General features: G+C 33.7%; 1 protein-coding gene across 3 annotated transcripts; it reads left to right on the top strand.

Moving 5' to 3' along the window:
- Positions 1-2,735: 2,735 nt before the first annotated feature.
- Positions 2,736-18,543, top strand: efhc1 (EF-hand domain (C-terminal) containing 1). Of its 3 annotated transcripts, none has more exons than XM_073932236.1 (10): positions 2,736-3,788; positions 3,960-4,623; positions 5,497-5,784; positions 6,263-6,415; positions 8,093-8,285; positions 8,803-9,023; positions 12,570-12,710; positions 13,276-13,489; positions 16,339-16,473; positions 18,251-18,543. In XM_073932236.1, exons 2-10 carry the CDS (start codon positions 4,375-4,377, stop codon positions 18,283-18,285), a joined length of 1,629 nt encoding a protein of 542 aa, XP_073788337.1. In that variant the 5' UTR covers positions 2,736-3,788; positions 3,960-4,374; the 3' UTR covers positions 18,286-18,543.
- Positions 18,544-20,069: the final 1,526 nt, after the last annotated feature.

Below are 20,069 nucleotides of genomic sequence, written 5' to 3'. Positions count from 1 at the left end.
TGTCTGTATTTATTTTTTGTTTTCCCTGTTTTTTAATGCTTTTAAATTGGATAATGGGAGATTGATATTTCCTCTAACAACTTTTAACCTTGAAAAAGTTCAGAAAAGTGACTTATTCACATTTTTAATAGTTTAAATATATAATTAGTGATATATTGTCTGGAATGGTGTTGTAAAATATGCTACAAAACCCTTGTAATAAACCGCACCGTACATATTTTGTTATTTTACACACTCATTTCTCTATATATTATTTCTTATACATTATATTATTTCAAACGACTACTAAAATCTCAATAAAAGTCACTTTGTTAAACTGAAGAGTTGAATTTTCAACAATAAAAGTCAACAGAGCAGAGATCAACATCCCATAATCCAATTCAATATCGTAAATAAACAAATAATACGTCAATTAATTTTTTTTTTTTTACAGTGCACTTGTCACAATAACCAGCGATCATCGCTAGAGAACTACAAATCTGTCACGGACTTCAAATCCCATCATGCACTTCACACACACCAGTTTCAGTTCTCTCCCTGGTTGCCCACACACAGATGGAAAAGAATCATAGATTGATTGCATGGGCTCTATATTCACCTCTCACACACTCATGGCTGAGTCTTGTTGGTTAATAACCTGTAAAACCACGAATCATTATCCTGTCTAGTCTTTCTGTGTTTGATTCTTGTGTGTGAGAGGTGCATGATGGGATTTGAAGTCTAGTTGCGTGACAGATTTGTAGTTCTGCCCATCTCTCTTCTTCTTTCTTCAATGAAAGGGTATCAACAAATTTGTCCACGTCTGTTTTATTTAGTGCATTCTATTATTCACGCTGTAAATTCATCTCCGCCTTTATGAAATCTATTTTGATATTTAAACAGTTTTGTTTTGATACCACTACATATATATATATTTTTGGATGGAGTATTTTTATACTGTGGCAGAGCTTTGCCTGATTGCTCAGGGATGCAATCCAAGTGTTTTTTGTGTGTGTATAATCTAATGTTGGTGGAAAGCGGATGTGAAACATTCAGATGTTCCTGCATAGATGCAACTTTAACCTCAAAGAGGGTCTTATAGGAACGTGATGGACAGAACAGTGCCTTAAACACAACACACGTCAACACAAATGTCCTTTCTGTTTGTTACAGCTGTGATTTATGTGTTTCTGTTACAGCATAGGAGAGCTCAGATTTCATGCAGAGGATGATAAACCTTAAATAACTTACTTTACATTCTTCAAAATAAAGTTTTTTAAAGGTGCTTGTGTTCAGATATGTGTTTATTGGTAAATAATGATTTAACTTTAATTATTATCATTAATATGAATATTATTAATAATAAAAAATTCATAAATAAATAAATAGATTATGTTAGATGTATGATACATTTATAAAATGTAAATAAATACAATGGATAAATAAGGTCAAGAAATTAGCAGTTGGCAAAAGTTTTCAAAAATATATAATACAACATATAATGTTTTTTTTATTTAAATATAGTGGTCTATATTAAGAAAAATGGATGATATTGTGGTCAGAAATAGTAGATAGTAGTTTTATTATTATTAAATGACCCATGAAATAAAATAACAAACATTGTAGCCAGCAAATGAAAAAAAAAAAATATAATAATTTGGGCAGTAAAAATAAATGTATAACTTTAAATAAATAAATAATGATGTCTTTTCCCCAATATTTGATATTGTTAAATATATTTTAAATAAATCAATGTAAATAAATATAATTAATACATAAAGAAAAAGTTTAAAAATATATAATACAATGTTAAAGTTTATTTAAACATATATAGTGCGCCATGTAAATTAATTAAAAATATTGTGGTCAGACATGTAGCAGAAGTAGAGGATTGCTAAACAATATTTGTTGCAACATTTAATCTTTTTTATTATTAATAAATGGGTCATAACATAAAATTAAAAGATGCTTGTAAAAATGTAAAAAATAAATAAATAAAATAAATAAGTAAAATTTGGTCAGTTTAAATAAATCTATAAATAAATAAATTATGTTTATAAGGTCAAAAATTAGCAGTTGGCAAAAGTTTTTTTTTAAAAATATAAAAATATATAGTGGTCATTGTAAATGATTTAATAATTTTATCAAAATAGGGTCAGAAATGTAGCAGAAGTAGATGTTCGCTTAACAATATTTAATGCAACATTTAATCTTTTATTATTATTATTATTATTTTTATTATTATAAAAATGGCCCATAACATAAAATAAATGCTTTCATACATTGTAGCCAGCAAATTTTGATTAAAAAATTATTTTGGGCAGGAAAAATAGATGTATAACTAAATAAATGTGGTCATGAAACTAGCAGTTTGCAAAATAAAATAAAAATGTCCAACTGCATTTTTTTACCACATTATTTATTTATTTACATTTATTTATACATGTATTTAGTGTAATTAAAAAAAAATAATAATAAAGTGGCACATGAGCAGTAAGTTTTATTTACTTATTTTTGCGCCTGTAGTAGGACAGATGTAGTAAATCTATATACGTTTAAAGTATATATACGTTAGCTTATTGTACACACGTGGGTTGTTTACTCGCACCTAAAGCAGGATCACCGCTCATGTACAGGCGGAAGAGGGTTTGTTTTCATAGTAAATGAAAGATTTAGCGCCACCTGCTGGTGAATACGTTGTGGGTGAGGGACTTGTTTACATTATCACCACAACCGCAAGTGTTTGTGATCTCCATGGAGACCTTTGTAAATAACCCTCCTCAGGGAAGCACTGCAGTCCCGTGAGAGAAAAGCATATTCACTTTATTTTAATAAACATTTATAGAGAGAAATTAGTCATAATGTCTATTAATACAGGACACGGACTTCCTTTCCTGCCAGGAAACACATTTCGCGATTTAACGGTAAGAGTTTTAAACCGTGTAAGCCCGTATTATCTGCTAACTAGGCCCAATTATTTATTCTGTAGAATTATATTTTTATAGGCGTTCTTAGGTTAGCCAAAATGAAAATTACTCTTACTCGAGTGGTTGCAAACCTTTAATGTATGTTTCTTTCTTCTCTTCTTAAACAGTAAAGAAGATATTTTGAAGCATGCTGAAAACCTGTAACGGTTGACTTTCATAGTAGGACAAACAAACCCTGCTGAAAAATTCAGCTTTAACCAGCCTAGGCTGGTTGGCTGGTTTTAGCTGGTCGACCAGCCTGGTTTTAGAGGGGTTTTGGCCATTTCCAGGCTGGTTTCCAGCCATTTCCAGCCTGGTCTTAGCTGTTCAGGCTGGGAGATGACCAGCTGAAACCAGCTTGACCAGCCTAGCCAAGCTGGGGGTCCAGCCAAAACCAGCTATGTCCAGCTTAAACCAGGCTGGTCAAGCTGGTTTAGCTGGATTTAGCTGGTCATTTTCCAGCCTGACCAGCTAAGACCAGGCTGGAAATGGCTAGAAACCAGCCTAGAAATGGCCACAACCCCTCTAAAACCAGGCTGGTCAACCAGCTAAAATCAGCCAACCAGCTTAGGCTGGTTTAAGCCGGATATTTCAGCAGGGAATACTGTGGAAGTCAAGGCATTAGCTTTAAAATGAATAATAATAATAATAATAATAATTTTTATTTATATAGCGCCTTTCCAGAGCTCAAGGACACTTTACAAGGAATGCAACAAAAAGATAAACAAACATACATGAGGTCAAATATAACAAACTTGAATAACACAAACAAGACCTAAGAGACATATGAGCATAGTAGTGGTGGATCAGATGCGAAGCATTCAGAAAATAAGTGAGTCTTAAGTAAGGATTTGAATTCAGAGATATTATTAGCAGAGCAGACTGAGTGTGGTAGAGTTCCAGAGTTTGGGTGCAATAACACTAAATAATCTGCCCCCCATTGAAGAGAGGCGGTATCGAGGGACAGCAAGAAGCCCAGAGTCAGCAGACTGTAAAGAGCGAGTTGGGGTGTAGGGGACAAGCATTTTATGGCTTTTTACAAAAGTGAACCTGACCATGCAGCCGTTTTGTTTCTGCATTATTGTATCTTCATAAACGTTCTTAAAGGGATAGTACACCCAAAATAACATTTACTCGCACTCAAAGGGTTCCAAACTTTTAACGTATGTTTATTTCTTCTGTTTAACACTAAAGAAGATATTTTAAAGCATGTTAAAAACCTGTAACCATTGACTTTCATAGTAGGAAAAACAGATATTATAGAAATCAATGGTTACTGCTTTTTAGCTTTCTACAACATTAATTTTCTGTTCAAGAGAAGAAAGAAACTCATACAGATTTGAATTGAATATAAAGGGTGAGTAAATGATGACAGAGTTTTCAGTTTTGGGTGAAGTGTCTCTTCATATCCCTATGATGTGCATAAATCATGTTGTTCCATTCTTCTGTCCTCCAGAAATCTGCTTTCCACCGAGCTCAGACTCTTGATTTTAAGAACGGGTACGCTCAGCCCCGGCGGCCCGTGGTGGGTATCGGTCAAGACCCGCTGCTGTCGGTGAACATCAGTCACAGCGAGAGGAACCAGCTGATCACCGACATCCCTAACCTGACCTACGGTACCGATAGATCACACCTGCCACTAGAGTTCATACCGGCACACGCTGCTTATGACAAGAAGGTGAAGATCTATCTATCTATCTATCTATCTATCTATCTATCTATCTATCTATCTATCTATCTATCTATCTATCTATCTATCTATCTATCTATCTATCTATCTATCTATCTATCTATCTATCTATCTATCTATCTATCTATCTATCTATAGTTCTTTCTGCAGTTTTCTCTATCCATCCATCCATCCATCCATCCATCCATCCATCCATCCATCCATCCATCCATCCATCTATCTATCTATCTATCTATCTATCTATCTATCTATCTATCTATCTATCTATCTATCTATCTATCTATCTATCTATCTATCTATCTATCTATCTATCTATCTATCTATCTATTGTTCTATCTATCGTTCTATCTATCGTTCTATCTATCGTTCTTTCTGTAGTTTTCTCCATCCATCCATCCATCCATCCATCCATCCATCCATCCATCCATCCATCCATCCATCCATCCATCCATCCATCCATCCATCCATCCATCCATCTATCTATCTATCTATCTATCTATCTATCTATCTATCTATCTATCTATCTATCTATCTATCTATCGATCTATCGTTCTTTCTGCAGTTTTCTCTATCCATCCATCCATCCATCCATCCATCCATCCATCCATCCATCCATCCATCCATCCATCCATCCATCCATCCATCCATCCATCCATCCATCCATCCATCCATCCATCCATCCATCCATCCATCCATCTATCTATCTATCTATCTATCTATCTATCTATCTATCTATCTATCGATCGTTCTTTCTGTAGTTTTCTCCATCCATCCATCTATTGTTTTATCTAGTCTTGTCTATACTTCTGTCTGTCCGTCTGTCCATCTCTCCATCTCACCTTTCCCCTCTGACCTCTGCAGGTGTTGCGTTTCTATGGTTATTTCCGTCAGGAAGTGCTTCACTCTTGGGATGAGCACTTCCGCATTCGTCCAGTGGTGTTTTACTATCACCTGGAGGATGACAGCATCTGTGTGACCGAGCCGCCGGTGGAAAACTCTGGAATCCCTCAGGGAAAACTGATCAAGCGGCAGAGACTGAGCAAAAACCCACGTGGAGATCTGTACCACTGGAAGGACCTGAACGTGGGGATGGACATCAACTTGTTTGGAGAGGTTTACAGGATCACACACTGCGACCCCTTCACACAGGTACAAAGACAACGAGTCTGCTGGTGTGATATGTCTGATGAGTTTGGTCTGAATAAATATGTGTGTGTGTGTGTGTGTGTGTGTGTGTGTGTGTGTGTGTGTGTGTGTGTGTGTGTGTGTGTGTGTGTGTGTGTGTGTCTACCTTGTGTTTCTCATGTTGTGGGGAGCAAATACCAGTCAATTTTGTTTGGTCCCCATGACAAAAAAAGCTCATAAATTAGACAGAATTAAGTATTTTTAAAATGTAAAAATGCAGATTGTTTCCTGTAATGGTCGGGTTTGGGGGTAGGATTGGGGTAAAGGAATCAAATATACAGTACAGTCTTTATAGTATAAACATCATTATGTCTATGGGAAGTCCCCATAAAGATAGCTGTACAAGATTGTGTGTATACATTTTGTACAGTATAAATACAATGGAAACCAATACAATATCTCCACAATTCACAAAAACAAATATGTATGTTTGTGTGTGTAGGACTTCATGGAGAGTCAGGGAATTGTACTGAATGAATTTGAGTCCATTCCCAGTGACCCGTACACTGCCCGCCGTGCTCACAACCAACAAACCCACATCACACCCTATGACCACAACCATCAGCTGGAGCGATTCCTTGCTCTGGATCGACAGGTAAACGCTTAAAAAAACTGGTTTGTAAAGTATATTTGTATATTTGCTGTTGTTTTTATTGGTTTATTTCTCATGCTTTCAGCTCAATTTTATGTTTTATAATTTCCTCCTGTTAGTAGACTAACTGCAACACATTTTATTGACAAGACTTAATATTTACTAATAAATAAAAACAAAAGCTTTTTTTAATGCTCAGAAGTGTTATATTATATTATTTGATATTATATTATTTTAAATTATATTATATTATTTATTTCATAGTCATTCAGTGGTTCATTCATTTTCTTTTCGGCTTAGTCCCTTTATTGATCTGGAGTCGCCACAGCGGAATGAACCACCAACTTATTCAGCATGTTTTTCCGCAGCGGACGCCCTTCCAGCCACAACCTATCTTTGTGAAACATCCACACACACTCATTCAATTTAGCTTACCCAATTAGCCTGTACCGCATGTGTTTGGACTGTGGGGGAAACCGGAGCACCCGGAGGAAACCCACGCGACCACAGGAAGAACATGCAAACTCCACACAGAGACGCCAACTGACCCAGCCGGGGCTCGAACCAGTGACCTTCTTGCTGTGAGGTGATTGTTCTGGGTGCTCCGGTTTCCCCCACAAGTCCAAAAACGTGTTATAGGTGAATTGGGTAACTTAAGTTGTTGGTAGTGTATGTGTGTGTGAATGAGTGTGTGTGGATGTTTCCCAGTGATGTGTTGCGGCTGAAAGGGCATCCGCTGTGTAAATATATGCTGAATAAATTGGTGGTTCTGCGGCAGCCCCAGATTAATAAAGGGAATAAGCCGAAAAGAAAATAAATGAATAAAAAACACAAAATAACTTCAACTTAAAAATAGAGAATATATTCAAAACAACACAAAAAGTTTTATAAATAATGAAATAATTAACATTTAACAAAACATTGATATAAATATAATATATTTGATATAAAAGCCTACACTAATTTATCCAGTTAGCAAGGGTCGCCAATGACTATAAACATTGGACAAAAATAGTTTAGTCAGGAACAATAAATGAATTAATTAATCAATTAAATAATTAGTTAAATATTGAATTAATGAATTATGAAACTAATTAATGAGTAAATGAATTAATTAATTAATGAGTGAATGAATGAATGACTGAATGAGTGAGTGAGTGAGTGAATGAATGAATAAATGAATTAATGAACAAGTGATAAGAAAGAAAGAAAGAAAGAAAGAATGAATGAATGAATCAGTGAGTGAATGAATGAATGAATGAATGAATTAACAAGTAAAAGAAAGAAAGAAAGAAAGAATGAATGAACTAACAATTGAAAGAAAGAAAGAATGAATGAATGAATGAATGAACTAACAAGTGAAAGAAAGAAAGAAAGAAAGAAAGAAAGAAAGAAAGAAAAAGAATGAATGAATGAATGAATTAAATAATGAGTGAATGAATTAATTAATAAATGAGTGAGTAAATGAATGAATTAATTAATGAGTGAAAGAATGAATGAATGAGTGATTAAATGAATGAAATAATAAGTGAGTGAATGAATGAATTAATAAATGAATGAATGAATGAGCGAGTGAGTGAATGAATGAATGAATATGTAATACTCGCCAGTTTGCTGTAGTTCTGCTCAACAATAAGCTGTACATACTGCTGTGTGTGCTCACTTACATGTATTCTCCAGGTGCTGCGCTTCTTTGCGCTCTGGGACGACTCAGACTCTCTCTATGGGGAGAAACGGCCTGTAACTCTACATTATTATCTGGTTGACGACTCCGTGGAGATCTGTGAACATCACGAGGCAAACAGCGGCCGGGACCCATTTCCAGTGCTGCTCCGCCGACAGAAGATCCCCAAACACATCAAACCAACCTGCGGTGAGACAAACACACACACACACACACACAGGATTACCTTAAACGCACCTGCTGCAGTTCGAAGGTTTTTTAAAAGATATTACTCATTTATTTCTTTTCCTTCAGCTTTGTCACGTGTATATCAGAGGTTGCCACAGCCGAATGAACCACTTACTATTCTACATTTTTAGAACAGCACTCACATTTTTGTTTCACTGAAAAAAAAACACAAAGTAACACTGCAGATTTTAAATACCTAAATTTAACAAAAGCTTTAAATATTCACGATCCCAGACGATGGTTAATGGTCATGACACGCAAGAAAACAAAATACATATCTAAAATTGTATTAGATATTTTATTTGAAATTTCTTTATATGTTGGAATCTAGGTCAAGCAAAAGTTGCAATTACCTTGTCTTATAAGCAGTTTTTACAATATTATTAATTAATATACATTTTGAAACCTTTGAAGACTTTGGTCTAGTTCACATCAATATATTAACGTTATATATAACTGTATGCCTTTCTGCACTCAGAGCCGTTCCCCAGCTGCGTTCTGGAAGTTTCTCCTCATGACGTGAAGGAGTATTTCTGTCCTCAAGACTTCAGGGTCGGCGAGGAGGTTAACCTGATGGGGAGACGATTCCTGCTGTACGACTGTGATGACTTCACACACAAATACTATCAACACCATCATCCCGACATCCCCATCAAACCCTTCACTGTGGACACCAGAACACAGCAGGACATCAAGAGGGTCAGATATGTCACAGCTCTTCTCAATTAAAGGAACAGTTCACCCAAAAATGAAAAATACCCCATAATTTACTGACCTCAGTGTTAATAATTTACCTCCCTTTGTGTTCAACTTAGATTTTGGAACAAGTGGAAGATTAGTAAACGATGACAGGATATTCATTTAATAGGTGAACTGTCCCTTTAAATCTTCCCTTGTACTGTGTAAACTTAAGCCCGGCTCACACTGTGTGACTTTAAATAATCCAAAACAATTGTAGCTTAAATTCTTCTGAATCTGCCAGAAATACACTTTTTTTTCTACTAATTTTTTCTCAGACGAACAATTTGTGGCTGAAATCGTACCGTGTGAGCAGCATCGCTTTACTTGAATTTGATTGGTTCTCTCAATAATTTAGAAGGCATATATATATATATATATATATATATATATATATATATATATATATATATATATATATATATATATATATATACAGTTGAAGTCAGAATTATTAGCCCTCCTGAATTCGTCCCCCTGTTTAACTTTTTCCCCAATTTCTGTTTAATGGAAAGAAGATTATTTCAACACATTTTTAAGCATGATAGTTTTAAAAACTTATTTCTAATAACTGATTTATTATATCTTTGTCATGATGACAGTTAATAATATTTGACTACATGTTTTTCAAGACACTTCTATACAGTTTGAAGTCACATTCAAAGGCTTAACTAGGTTAATTAGGTTAACTAGGCAGGTTAGGGTAAATAGGCAAGTTATTGTATAACGATGGTTTGTTCTGTAGACTATTGGAAAAATATATAGCTTAAAAGAGGCTAATAATTTTGTCCCTAAAATATCTTTTGAAAAATTAAAAACTGCTTTTGTTCTAGCCAAAATAAAACAAATAAAACTTTCTCCAGAAGAAAAAATATTATCAGACACACTGTGAAAATTTCCTTTCTCTGTTAAACATCATTTGGGAAATATTTGAAAAAATAAAAAAAATCTAATTTTTAATAATAATTCTAATTTCACTAATAGTTCTGACTTCAACTGTATATTAATGACAGATCTCTGCACAATAGAGTGCAGCATGCGATGTTAAAATGTTCTTACAATACAACTGGTTATGACTATGAAGTAAACATACTTTTTTTCTCAGTGTTGGGTATCTTACTTAAAAAAGTCATTAATTCCTAATTACATAAATTAAATTGTATTTAACCCTCTGACGCATGGTGTTGCCATATGGCAACATGATATTTAGGTTAATTTCCCTGCCACTGTTTCTCTAAGACCAACATTGATTTTTTATTTTTTTTTTGGAAAGAGAAGACCTTAGCTTAGCCAATGATGTGCTATAATTAAGTCACATGACATGCAGTGTTTTTCTTTGGTGCGATTTCTGACAGTCTGGTGTTTATTGTGAGCAGTTGCTGAATGCAATTGAAAACATCAATAAAAACCAAGGATCAAATTATGTCAGATCCACAAAAAATCTGAGACATCACCTCCAGTAAGTTATGATGATATATTCACAACTCAAATGTTTTTTAATCAAATTAATTTTTGTAAATTGATCAAATGTGTATGTTGCCAAATGGCAACACTGTGCAGTAGTGGAATGTGAAGTATTGCAATTGGTTAGCTAGCTAGCAAGGTCAGCTGTGAATGTTTAAGTAACAATAACAACATGAAAGCTAGTAATATAATGTTGATTAGTTGTATGTTAATGACATTTGCAATATGCACAAAATCTAGTTTTAATGGCAATACTGCTTTTGAATAGATATGAACACAGGGAACAGTGTATTATGTTCTATGGCAAGTGAAACAAGTAAAGGACAGAACTGACTCTTCCTGCAGATGAAAGTGAGGATGAGACGGGTTTTAGTGGCCATGAGAATGATGCAGATTAGGCATTTGATAAGAGCAGTGATGGATACAGTTGAAGTAAGTTAGCTCAGATGCAGATGAGACAGGTGCAGTATAGTATATAGTATAATATATAAATATTGTTAGCTAGTAGATACAGTATTCTGATGCATCTGGATATACTAGACTTGTTATTTATTTTTTATAATATTTACAGGAGAAAATATTTATATTTACTGTATGTTTTGTACATGACAATACAGTATTAAGTTTGTTTTTAATAATATTCAGCAAAAAAGGAATGGAATAAACAAAAGCTTTTGGAATATCAGTTGTTGGAAAGTGTGTATAAGGTGTCGTTTATAGGTTCTGTGTTAAAGCTTATAATGCTGCAACCCCAATTAAATCATTTCCAACAACAACATTATTAATTAAAAGGAAAGTTCTAAATTAGAAATTTCTAGGTTAGATGCACAGTTGGACGTTGTTGCCATATGCAACATATTATAAAGTACCTTAAAAAAAGAAATTTTCCATTTTTTTACAGCACTTTAAGTTAAGCCATTCTAAGAAAAAGAAAAACAGTCAAATTGTTTTTTGTAGATCTACCATAAAGTGTGCAGTAGAGGGTTAAATTTGGACTTACTGTCTGAAAAGTAACACAGTTACTCAATAAGATATTAAATGACTTGACTCAACAGAGCTTAATTTTGACGCATAAATGCACTGCGTATGAATCTCAACGCCGCATAGACAACAGAAATTAAACTCAACAATGACTTTAATTGGAGCCAAACAGGACATTTTAGCTTGATTGAAAAAGTAACTCTTTAAAAATAATAAACATTATATGAATCAAAACTAAATATTTCAAAGTAATAACATGTTATTTCATGCATTCCATATAATGACATAAACTTCTGACTCATCATAGTTTCTCAAACATGTTTAATAACTGAATTACTCTGCTTCTCTTAATTGATCCAGAATGGTTGAATTTATGTACAGTATTTAACCCTTTAACAGGCATCCTAACCACCTGGTCGACCTTTTATCCATAGGTTATCATTATTATTTGAATTGCTTATTACTATTTATCAGAGTTGTGTCAGTATATTATTTAATGCAAGAAAAATATTTTTTTTAAGGAGTGACCCTTAAAGGGTTAAAGAAGGGCATTATAAGTAACTGTAAATGAATGACCTGAACATGAAAAGTAACTCCTCACTTTATTTTTTTCTGCAGAAAAGTAATGTAATTAAAGTAACTCCTTTATAACTGCTTTGTAAGTAATTACACCCAACACAGTTTTTTTTTTCTCTAGAACTCCACGATCTGCATCTTTCCACAGAACGTTTTGTTTTTCAGCACAATCGTCTTTGACTGTACTGACACCTAGTGGTGAAACTGAAGCATCACGCGTTTACTTTTATTCACATAACAGACACTTTCTGTTATGCCATTGCCTACTATTAACTACTGGAATCTTCTTTTATGGCGTGACTAATAAATGTTGCAATTGTCTTAAAAAATGTTTATGTTTTGCCTTCTTTAACTGATCGATTGTTGAAAAAAGCCTATTTTATCTATTTTTCCACTTGAGCTGTTTGTGTGGGGTAAATGCTGTGTGTGGTTGATCTCTCCATCTGTTGTTCATCGGTGTGCTGCTTATGGTGTTTATTGATTCAGGTGATTCCTCCGTATAATGGTTTTGGTTCTCTGGAGGACTCTCTGCAGAACTGCCTGTCTCTGATACCTCAACCGCCCAAGAAAAATGTGATCAAACTGCTGGAGAACGACCATAAAGTCCTGCGTTACGCTGCACGCCTGGTGAGAATGAAGCTTTCTTTAACCTCTCTCTCTCTTTCTGCATCCCGATGCACATACTATCTGTCCTACATAGTATTCGAAAATAGAATTATTATGTTAAAATGAATATTCTAAAACAACCTAGATTATTTACATTTCCAAAATTAATATCTAAGCCACTGGAAAGTATTTAAAGGTGATCTATTATGCCGCTTTTAACAAGATGTTAAATACGTCTCTGATGCCCCTAGAGTGTGTATGTGAAGTTTCAGCTCAAAATACCTCACAAATAATGCTTTATTACTCTTTATAACTGACCCTTTTAGGATTTGATCCTAATTGCGTTGTTATGGTGACTGTTGCTTTAAATTTAAACTTTTCAAAAGAGGGCGGAGCTACAAATGCCTGTGTGTCAGCATAGTGGCAGATTCAAAAACAAGACTAATGTTTAATGCTAATGAGGGAGAGATCATCACTAGTAGGCGGGGCTTTCCCCCTCTAATGACACTTACAAACGGAAAATGTCAATTAAAATGTTTTTGATAATGCTTGATTCCTTAAATTAACATTTCCTCATTCTCCACAGGATTCCCAGAATCGCCTGGACGAGGGCCGGCGCTTCATTCTGTCTTTCCACCTCGCCGATGACATGATCAGCATCTTTGAGAAATCCACACGTAACTCCGGCATCATTGGGGGGAAATTCCTGGAGAAAACTCGCATTCCCAAACCTGGAAGCACAGCGGAAAAGCCTGAATACTACCAGCCTGCAGACCTGTGTGTCGGAGCCACAGTGGAGGGTAATGACTATCACACACACCTCACAGATCCTGATGTTTAACACACACTTCTGTGATTAAGGCCTGACAGACACTGCTGACAAAAACACTGAATCTTAAGGCACACCTTATAAAAAACATAGTCAATTATAGTAAATACTATAGTGTCTTTGAACTATACGATACCAAAGAGCATAGAAGCACCAAGAGGCGACACTGTAGTGCGATTTTGGAAACAGCCACTAGATGGCGCGGCGGCCATTTTGGAATGAAAACTCCAATAGAATAACAGCATATTATAAGTCTGTTAAATAAACTATTCAAAGTGCTGATGATTGTGAAAGTAAGTGTTGTTTTGTCGTCTTTCAGGTTGTATCTCAGCTTTAATGCGCTTTTTAAAGAAATAAAAAACAAAGCAGCTGCTTGTAGTGTTGGGCAAAGCGAGGCTTCGTGAAACACTGAAACAGTCGAAGCAAATGTGTCGAAGCTTCGAAACATTTCGAAACCCCACTCTACGGTGACACCTAGTGGTCATTTCATTTGTATTGCACTAAAACAGCTTCAGCACAGAACACTTGAGCAAATTGAGATATGAAACTCCACTTTGTAGCCTTGAACCTACAAGTGGTTTAGTCGAGCGGTTAGAGTTCGTGACCGTGCAGGGATACTGGGTTCGAATCTAGGCTGTTACAATTATTTTGGAATGCTTTAATATCAGTTGGTAATGCTTTGTTCTTGTATCGTTTTGTTTCAACATTGCTCTGACATCCGAATAAACACTTTGTAAATAAATTTGTATTGTTTTAGTCATAAAACATGGTTGTTGCTAAATCAGACACAGTTGTGGTCAGAAGTTAACAATAATTATTCATATTATTGATTAAATTTCCCATTGTATTTTATTAACGTCTATCCAAAACCTAAACCCATCACAGTACTGCAAAAATAATAATTATTGTTTTACAGTGTTACAAAAATGATGCTAAATTGACGGCGTATCTTATCTAGGCTACACCATAAAACAGAAACATGATTAAAATACATAAAATCATGATTATGGAGTATTTGTACTAGTCGGGATTCGAACCCAAAATTAATATGAAACAGTATCAAAGTGCTCACACACGGTCCACTAGGCCATACGAAACAGAAACTTGAGTTTGACCATGTCAGTCAAATGCATATTCTCCAGGTCTCGAAACGCTTATGAAATGATCAATGCTTTGAATCGCTTTAGTCACGTGACCAGGTGTTTCAAAACACTATAGTCACGTGACCTGGGTGTTTCGAATCATGCTTCAGTGCAGTGTTTCGAAACACTTGCGCTTCGGGATCTCGACACTCTGTCGAAACGTCAGTTTTACGTCAGCCATCCCTAGCTGCTTGCCATCGCGAAAGCAATACTATCCAATGGACAGCTGACAGCTTTCACTCCGAAATGGCGGAATCCGCTGCTGTTGCTGGGCGCTGCTGTTGCAATGGAACGTTGCCTCTTGGTCATTCTAAGCTCTTTGACTTTCTAGCTTACTTGAATAAATCTGTTGTGGTCATTTTATAAATGCTATGGTAACAACAATTATAGTAGTTATTGTAACTAAATGACCCAATGCTGTAGTTTTCTACAACTAAAGGTACATTAGGGAATACTACAATACACAGTTTACTGTAGTAAATCCTAAAGTTTACTATAGTATTTATTAGAGTTTATCAATATTGTCTGTACTACAGTATGCTGTGTCATTCATGAACAAAGTGTTCTATAAACATTTTGTATGCAGTATAATACTGTAGTATGGTTTAAAAACACTATAATATTTGCTATAAGTTACTATAGTATTTTTTCACGAGAAATGTAGAGATTTTAGGGGTCTTTTGGCTCTTCAAAAAGTTTTTAAAGCTTAATAATAAAGAAAATGTCCCTGAAAAAAATTATTTGTGTTTAGATTAAATAAAAACATATTTTAAAGTGTTTTCTTATTTTTTTTTCTCCTGCAGTGAGCCATTAATTTCCACACCAGCCACAAATACATGCACCAGACGTCAGAGTTTGATCACATCTATGATCTGAATGCTTTTACAGATGCTTATGTTCATACATAATAATTCTGAACTCGTGTATATAAAATTTTACAAACATCTAAGTTGACATCTTTCTTTTTTAGATTATGCTATTTTTACTAATAATAATAATAATGTAAAAAAAAAGTAAGAGCCTTACATAAGTCGGGTTTAAATAAAAAAGTCCAACCAAAACGTCTCTCTTTTTTAGAATCTAATTTGACATTTTCTGTCTGCCAATTCATCAGTTATGACAAGAATAAAACAAACAAAAAACACTTTAATCTTTTGAAACACTACAACGCGATTTTGCTATTAATTACTCTTCATCTGCAAATCAAACATCTAAACTGAAATAGTGTTAGTTGCTCTGTAAAAAGGATCCGTAAATTAACAGTTTTCCCTATTTTGTCTTCCATACTATTCATTATTTGTGCTTTTTATTTACACTATGTGACCTTGATCTGTCCTCCAACAACTTATGATGTTGAAAAGTTTGAAAAAGTGTCTTTTATTGACATTTTTAAAAGCTAGATGTGATATATTGTGTATTTTTGTTATTTTATAGACTTAATTCTCTATATATTCTCTCTTATACAATATAATGTATTGTATCAAACCACTAAAACTTTATTAAATGTCACTGATAAAATGCAGTTTTATCATCAAAAGTCAACAGAGCAGAGATCAACATCCCGTAATACCATTAATTACCGTAAATAAACAAAGAAAAACCTTTAAATCATGGATTACGGAAGCTGTTAATTAACAGGTTTTTTAACAGTGTGATGTTTTGTTCCTCTTCTCTCCAGTGTTCGGTCATCGGTTTGTAGTGACGGATGCTGACCGCTTCGTCTTGAGTTTTCTAGAGTCTCAGTCTCATCAGACCCCTGAACACACACTCTCTTCACTCAGACACGCCACGGACCCACAACAACTACATCCAGGTAAAATGCCTACGCTTACACTCCAAAATAAAGCTTCTTTACTGTTCTCTGCACTTTCATGTAGAAGCTTCAGAAAATACTTTAAGCAGTTCTATTAGACATAAATGGATCTTCTGTGGCATCACTGTAAAATGTCTTAAATAGCAGGAAGAAATATTGGTGGGCTAAATGTTTGACTATATATTTTTAGAAACAGCATTAATACAATTCTATTTTTTATTCTCTTAACGATACACTGAAAAATTATTCAAAGATGATTCCTTGGATTTACTAAAATATTTCGAGTGCTTGTAAACAATTCATTAGGGCTGAATTTAAACAGTCAAGTCAGGTTGAACATTACTAAATTTAATTTGTTTGTTTAAACTCAACACATGTGAATTGTTTGCAACCATTTTGCAGACATCATTTGCTTCAGTGTAGACATCTCACAATTGTCTTTCCTGCTATTGAATAGAAAATCCAAAAAAGTAATTGCAACTGTTTTAACGCAAAATACAAACTATAACCAGACACAATATAATCAGAAGTATATATATTATCTAATATATATTTGCTTTTTTAATTTGTCAACAGATGTTCTGTGCAATATTTATTTTATTTTTTACTTATTAAGTCCTTTTTACATTGTATTTATTACAATTTTTTCTGTAGAAAGTCTTGTTTTAGTTAGGTTGGATTAATAATAATAATTATATATATATACTAGAAAACTTTTTTATATTTATATAAAAATGTTGAGATAAATATTTTTGATATATATATATATTATATATTCAACTATATGTGTGTGTGTGTATATATATATATATATATATATATATATATATATATATATATATATATATATATAAAACACACACTTGAAGTCAGAATTATTTGCTGCCCTTTAGATTTTTGTTGGAATGTGTTGGAAAAAAAAAAAAAAAAAAAAAAAAGTCTTCTCTCCGTAATACAGTGATTGGGGAAATAAATAAACAGGGGGGGCTAATAATTATGACTTCAACTGTGTGTGTGTGTGTGTATATATATATATATATATATATATATATATATATATATATATATATATATACAATATTTTTTTGCATTAGTTACAGAACAAATCACTGTTGTCCAAAGACTTGCCTAATTACCCTAATTAACCAAGTTTAGCCTTTAAAAGCACTTTAAGCTCAATACTAGTAATTTGTAAGATATTGTGTGCCGTCATCAAAGCAAAGACAAAAGTAATTAGTTATCGAAAGCAAATAATGGGGCTAATCATTTTGCCCTAAACTAATACATGAATATATATATATATATATATATATATATATATATATATATATATATATATATATATATATATATTTATATATGTATATATATATACACACATACACACACACAGTCGAAACATTTATAAAATGTGAACGTGTTACACATACAACACACTTAAGAGAATTTTCCATCCTGAATGGAAGCTACAAAGAGATCAGAAATATCTCTGGCCCAGAAATAGACGACTCTTGAGGTGGATCAAAGTCGTTCATCAAAATCCATAAAGTAAAAATGTGTCTGATGTGTTCTCAGTCTCAGGACAACTTTGAGTCATTTCTTGATCAACTTCAAACGCCGTCTTCTGTTTAGTTCAGTATGCAAATGTTAAAACTAAATATATTTTCAGTGTACTGCCTTTGTGTTCTCCACTATCTAAAAATAAAGCGCTAAATAATGGATTTATTGATGTGTGTGTGTGTGTGTGTGTGTGTGTGTGTGTGTGTGTTCTCTTCAGAGTGTGATGAAGCTGCAGTCCTCCAGCAGAGCTGATCATCTGGAGCCTGATTGGCTGATTTCTCTTATGTAAATGTGCAATAAAAACACATCTGCATAACTTATTATTATTATTATTATAGGGCTCAATAATTAAACATTTTCTTTAACAAATTCTGACATCCAGTTTCACCTCAATTTAGAAAAATATCAATTTCTTTTGTACTGAAACATGAAAATGTATCTGATGAAAATATTTGTTTATGAAACCAAAATGCAGTTTTGGATTAATTAAATACCCTTTTTTTCCCTTGACTTGAGAACATTTTTTTTGGTTTTATTACATTTTTAATGAAATTACAGGCTTGAATGCCAGATTTGACATTATCTTTCGATCTGAAAACAGAAAAAGAAAATGAACTCACAGCTTGACTTGCCTATCTGATGAACAGCTGTTTTGGATGAATTACATACCCAAACAGTTTCCCAGGAACATTTTGCAATTCTGATTTATAAAGTCAGAATCTCACAAACACACACACTCACACTCACTCACTCACTCACTCACGCCAAAATTCCAAGTTAGAGTTTCAAAATTTTGAGTTACAAAGTCGCAATTCCCAGTCGGTTCATTCCGCTGTGACGACCCCTGATAAATAAAGAGACTAAGCCGAAAAGAAAATGAATGAATAAATGAATGTCGCAATTCCGACTTTATAACTCAGAATTCTAACTTTATCACTTGGAATTCTGAGTTATCTTTTAAGTTACAAATTTATAATTCTGAGTTATAAAATCAGAACTCTGACTTATAAGGTCGCAATTACTAGTTAAGTCGGAATTGCAACTTTGTAACACGGAATTCTGACATTGTAACTCAGACTTATAATATAGCTCAGAATTCTGAGTTAAGTCAAAATTCTGAGTTGTGACTTTAGAACTCGGAATTCCAACTTTATAACTTAAAGTCACAACTCTGACTTATAAGGTCGGAATTGCAACTTTGTAACTCTGTAACTCAGAATTCTGAGTTGCAATGTAAATTCAAAGTCACAATTCTGAGTTAAGTCAAAATTCTGTTACAATGTCAGAATTCCGTGTTACAAAGTTGCAATTCCAACTTAATAACTATTAATTCTGACCTTATAAGTCAGAGTTCTGATTTTATAACTCGGAATTGCGACTTTATATGTAAGAATTCTGACTTTGTAAGTTATAAAGTTAGAATTCAGAGTAACAAAGTCGCAATTTTGTCTTACAATTTCAGAATTCTGTGTTACAAAGTAGCAATTCCGACTTATGAGGTCGGAATTACGAGTTAAGTCGGAATTGCAACTTTGTAACACAGAATTCTGACTTTGAATTCTTGCGACTTTGTAACATAATATAACTCAGAATTCTGAGTTAAGTAAAAATTCTGAGTTGCAATGTCAATTCAGAGTCACAAAGTTGCAATTCTGACCTTTATAACTCAAAATTCCAACTTTATAACTTACAAAGTCACAACTCAGAATTCTGAGTTCCAATGTCAATTCAGTTACAAAGTTGCAATTTCGACCATATAAGTCAGAGTTATAAATTTGCAATTCTGTATAATGAGTTTCAGTCAAAAAATTGATTTTAACTCGGAATTGCGACTTTGTAAGTTATAAAGTTGGAATTCTGAGTCACAAATTGCAATGCCGACCTTGTAAGTCAGAGTTCTGACTCTATAACTCGAAATTGTGAATTTATATACGAGTTCTGACTTACAAACTTAAAGTCAGAATTCTGAGTTATAAAGTCAGAATTCTTATATATGAATTCAGAATTCAAAGTTATAATGTCAGAATTATGAGTTA

Source organism: Danio rerio, chromosome 20 (assembly GCF_049306965.1).
Source record: "Danio rerio strain Tuebingen ecotype United States chromosome 20, GRCz12tu, whole genome shotgun sequence".
NCBI lineage: Eukaryota > Metazoa > Chordata > Actinopteri > Cypriniformes > Danionidae > Danio > Danio rerio.
The sequence above is the reverse complement of the archived record's forward strand: the minus strand, read 5'-3'. Positions and strand labels throughout refer to the sequence as shown.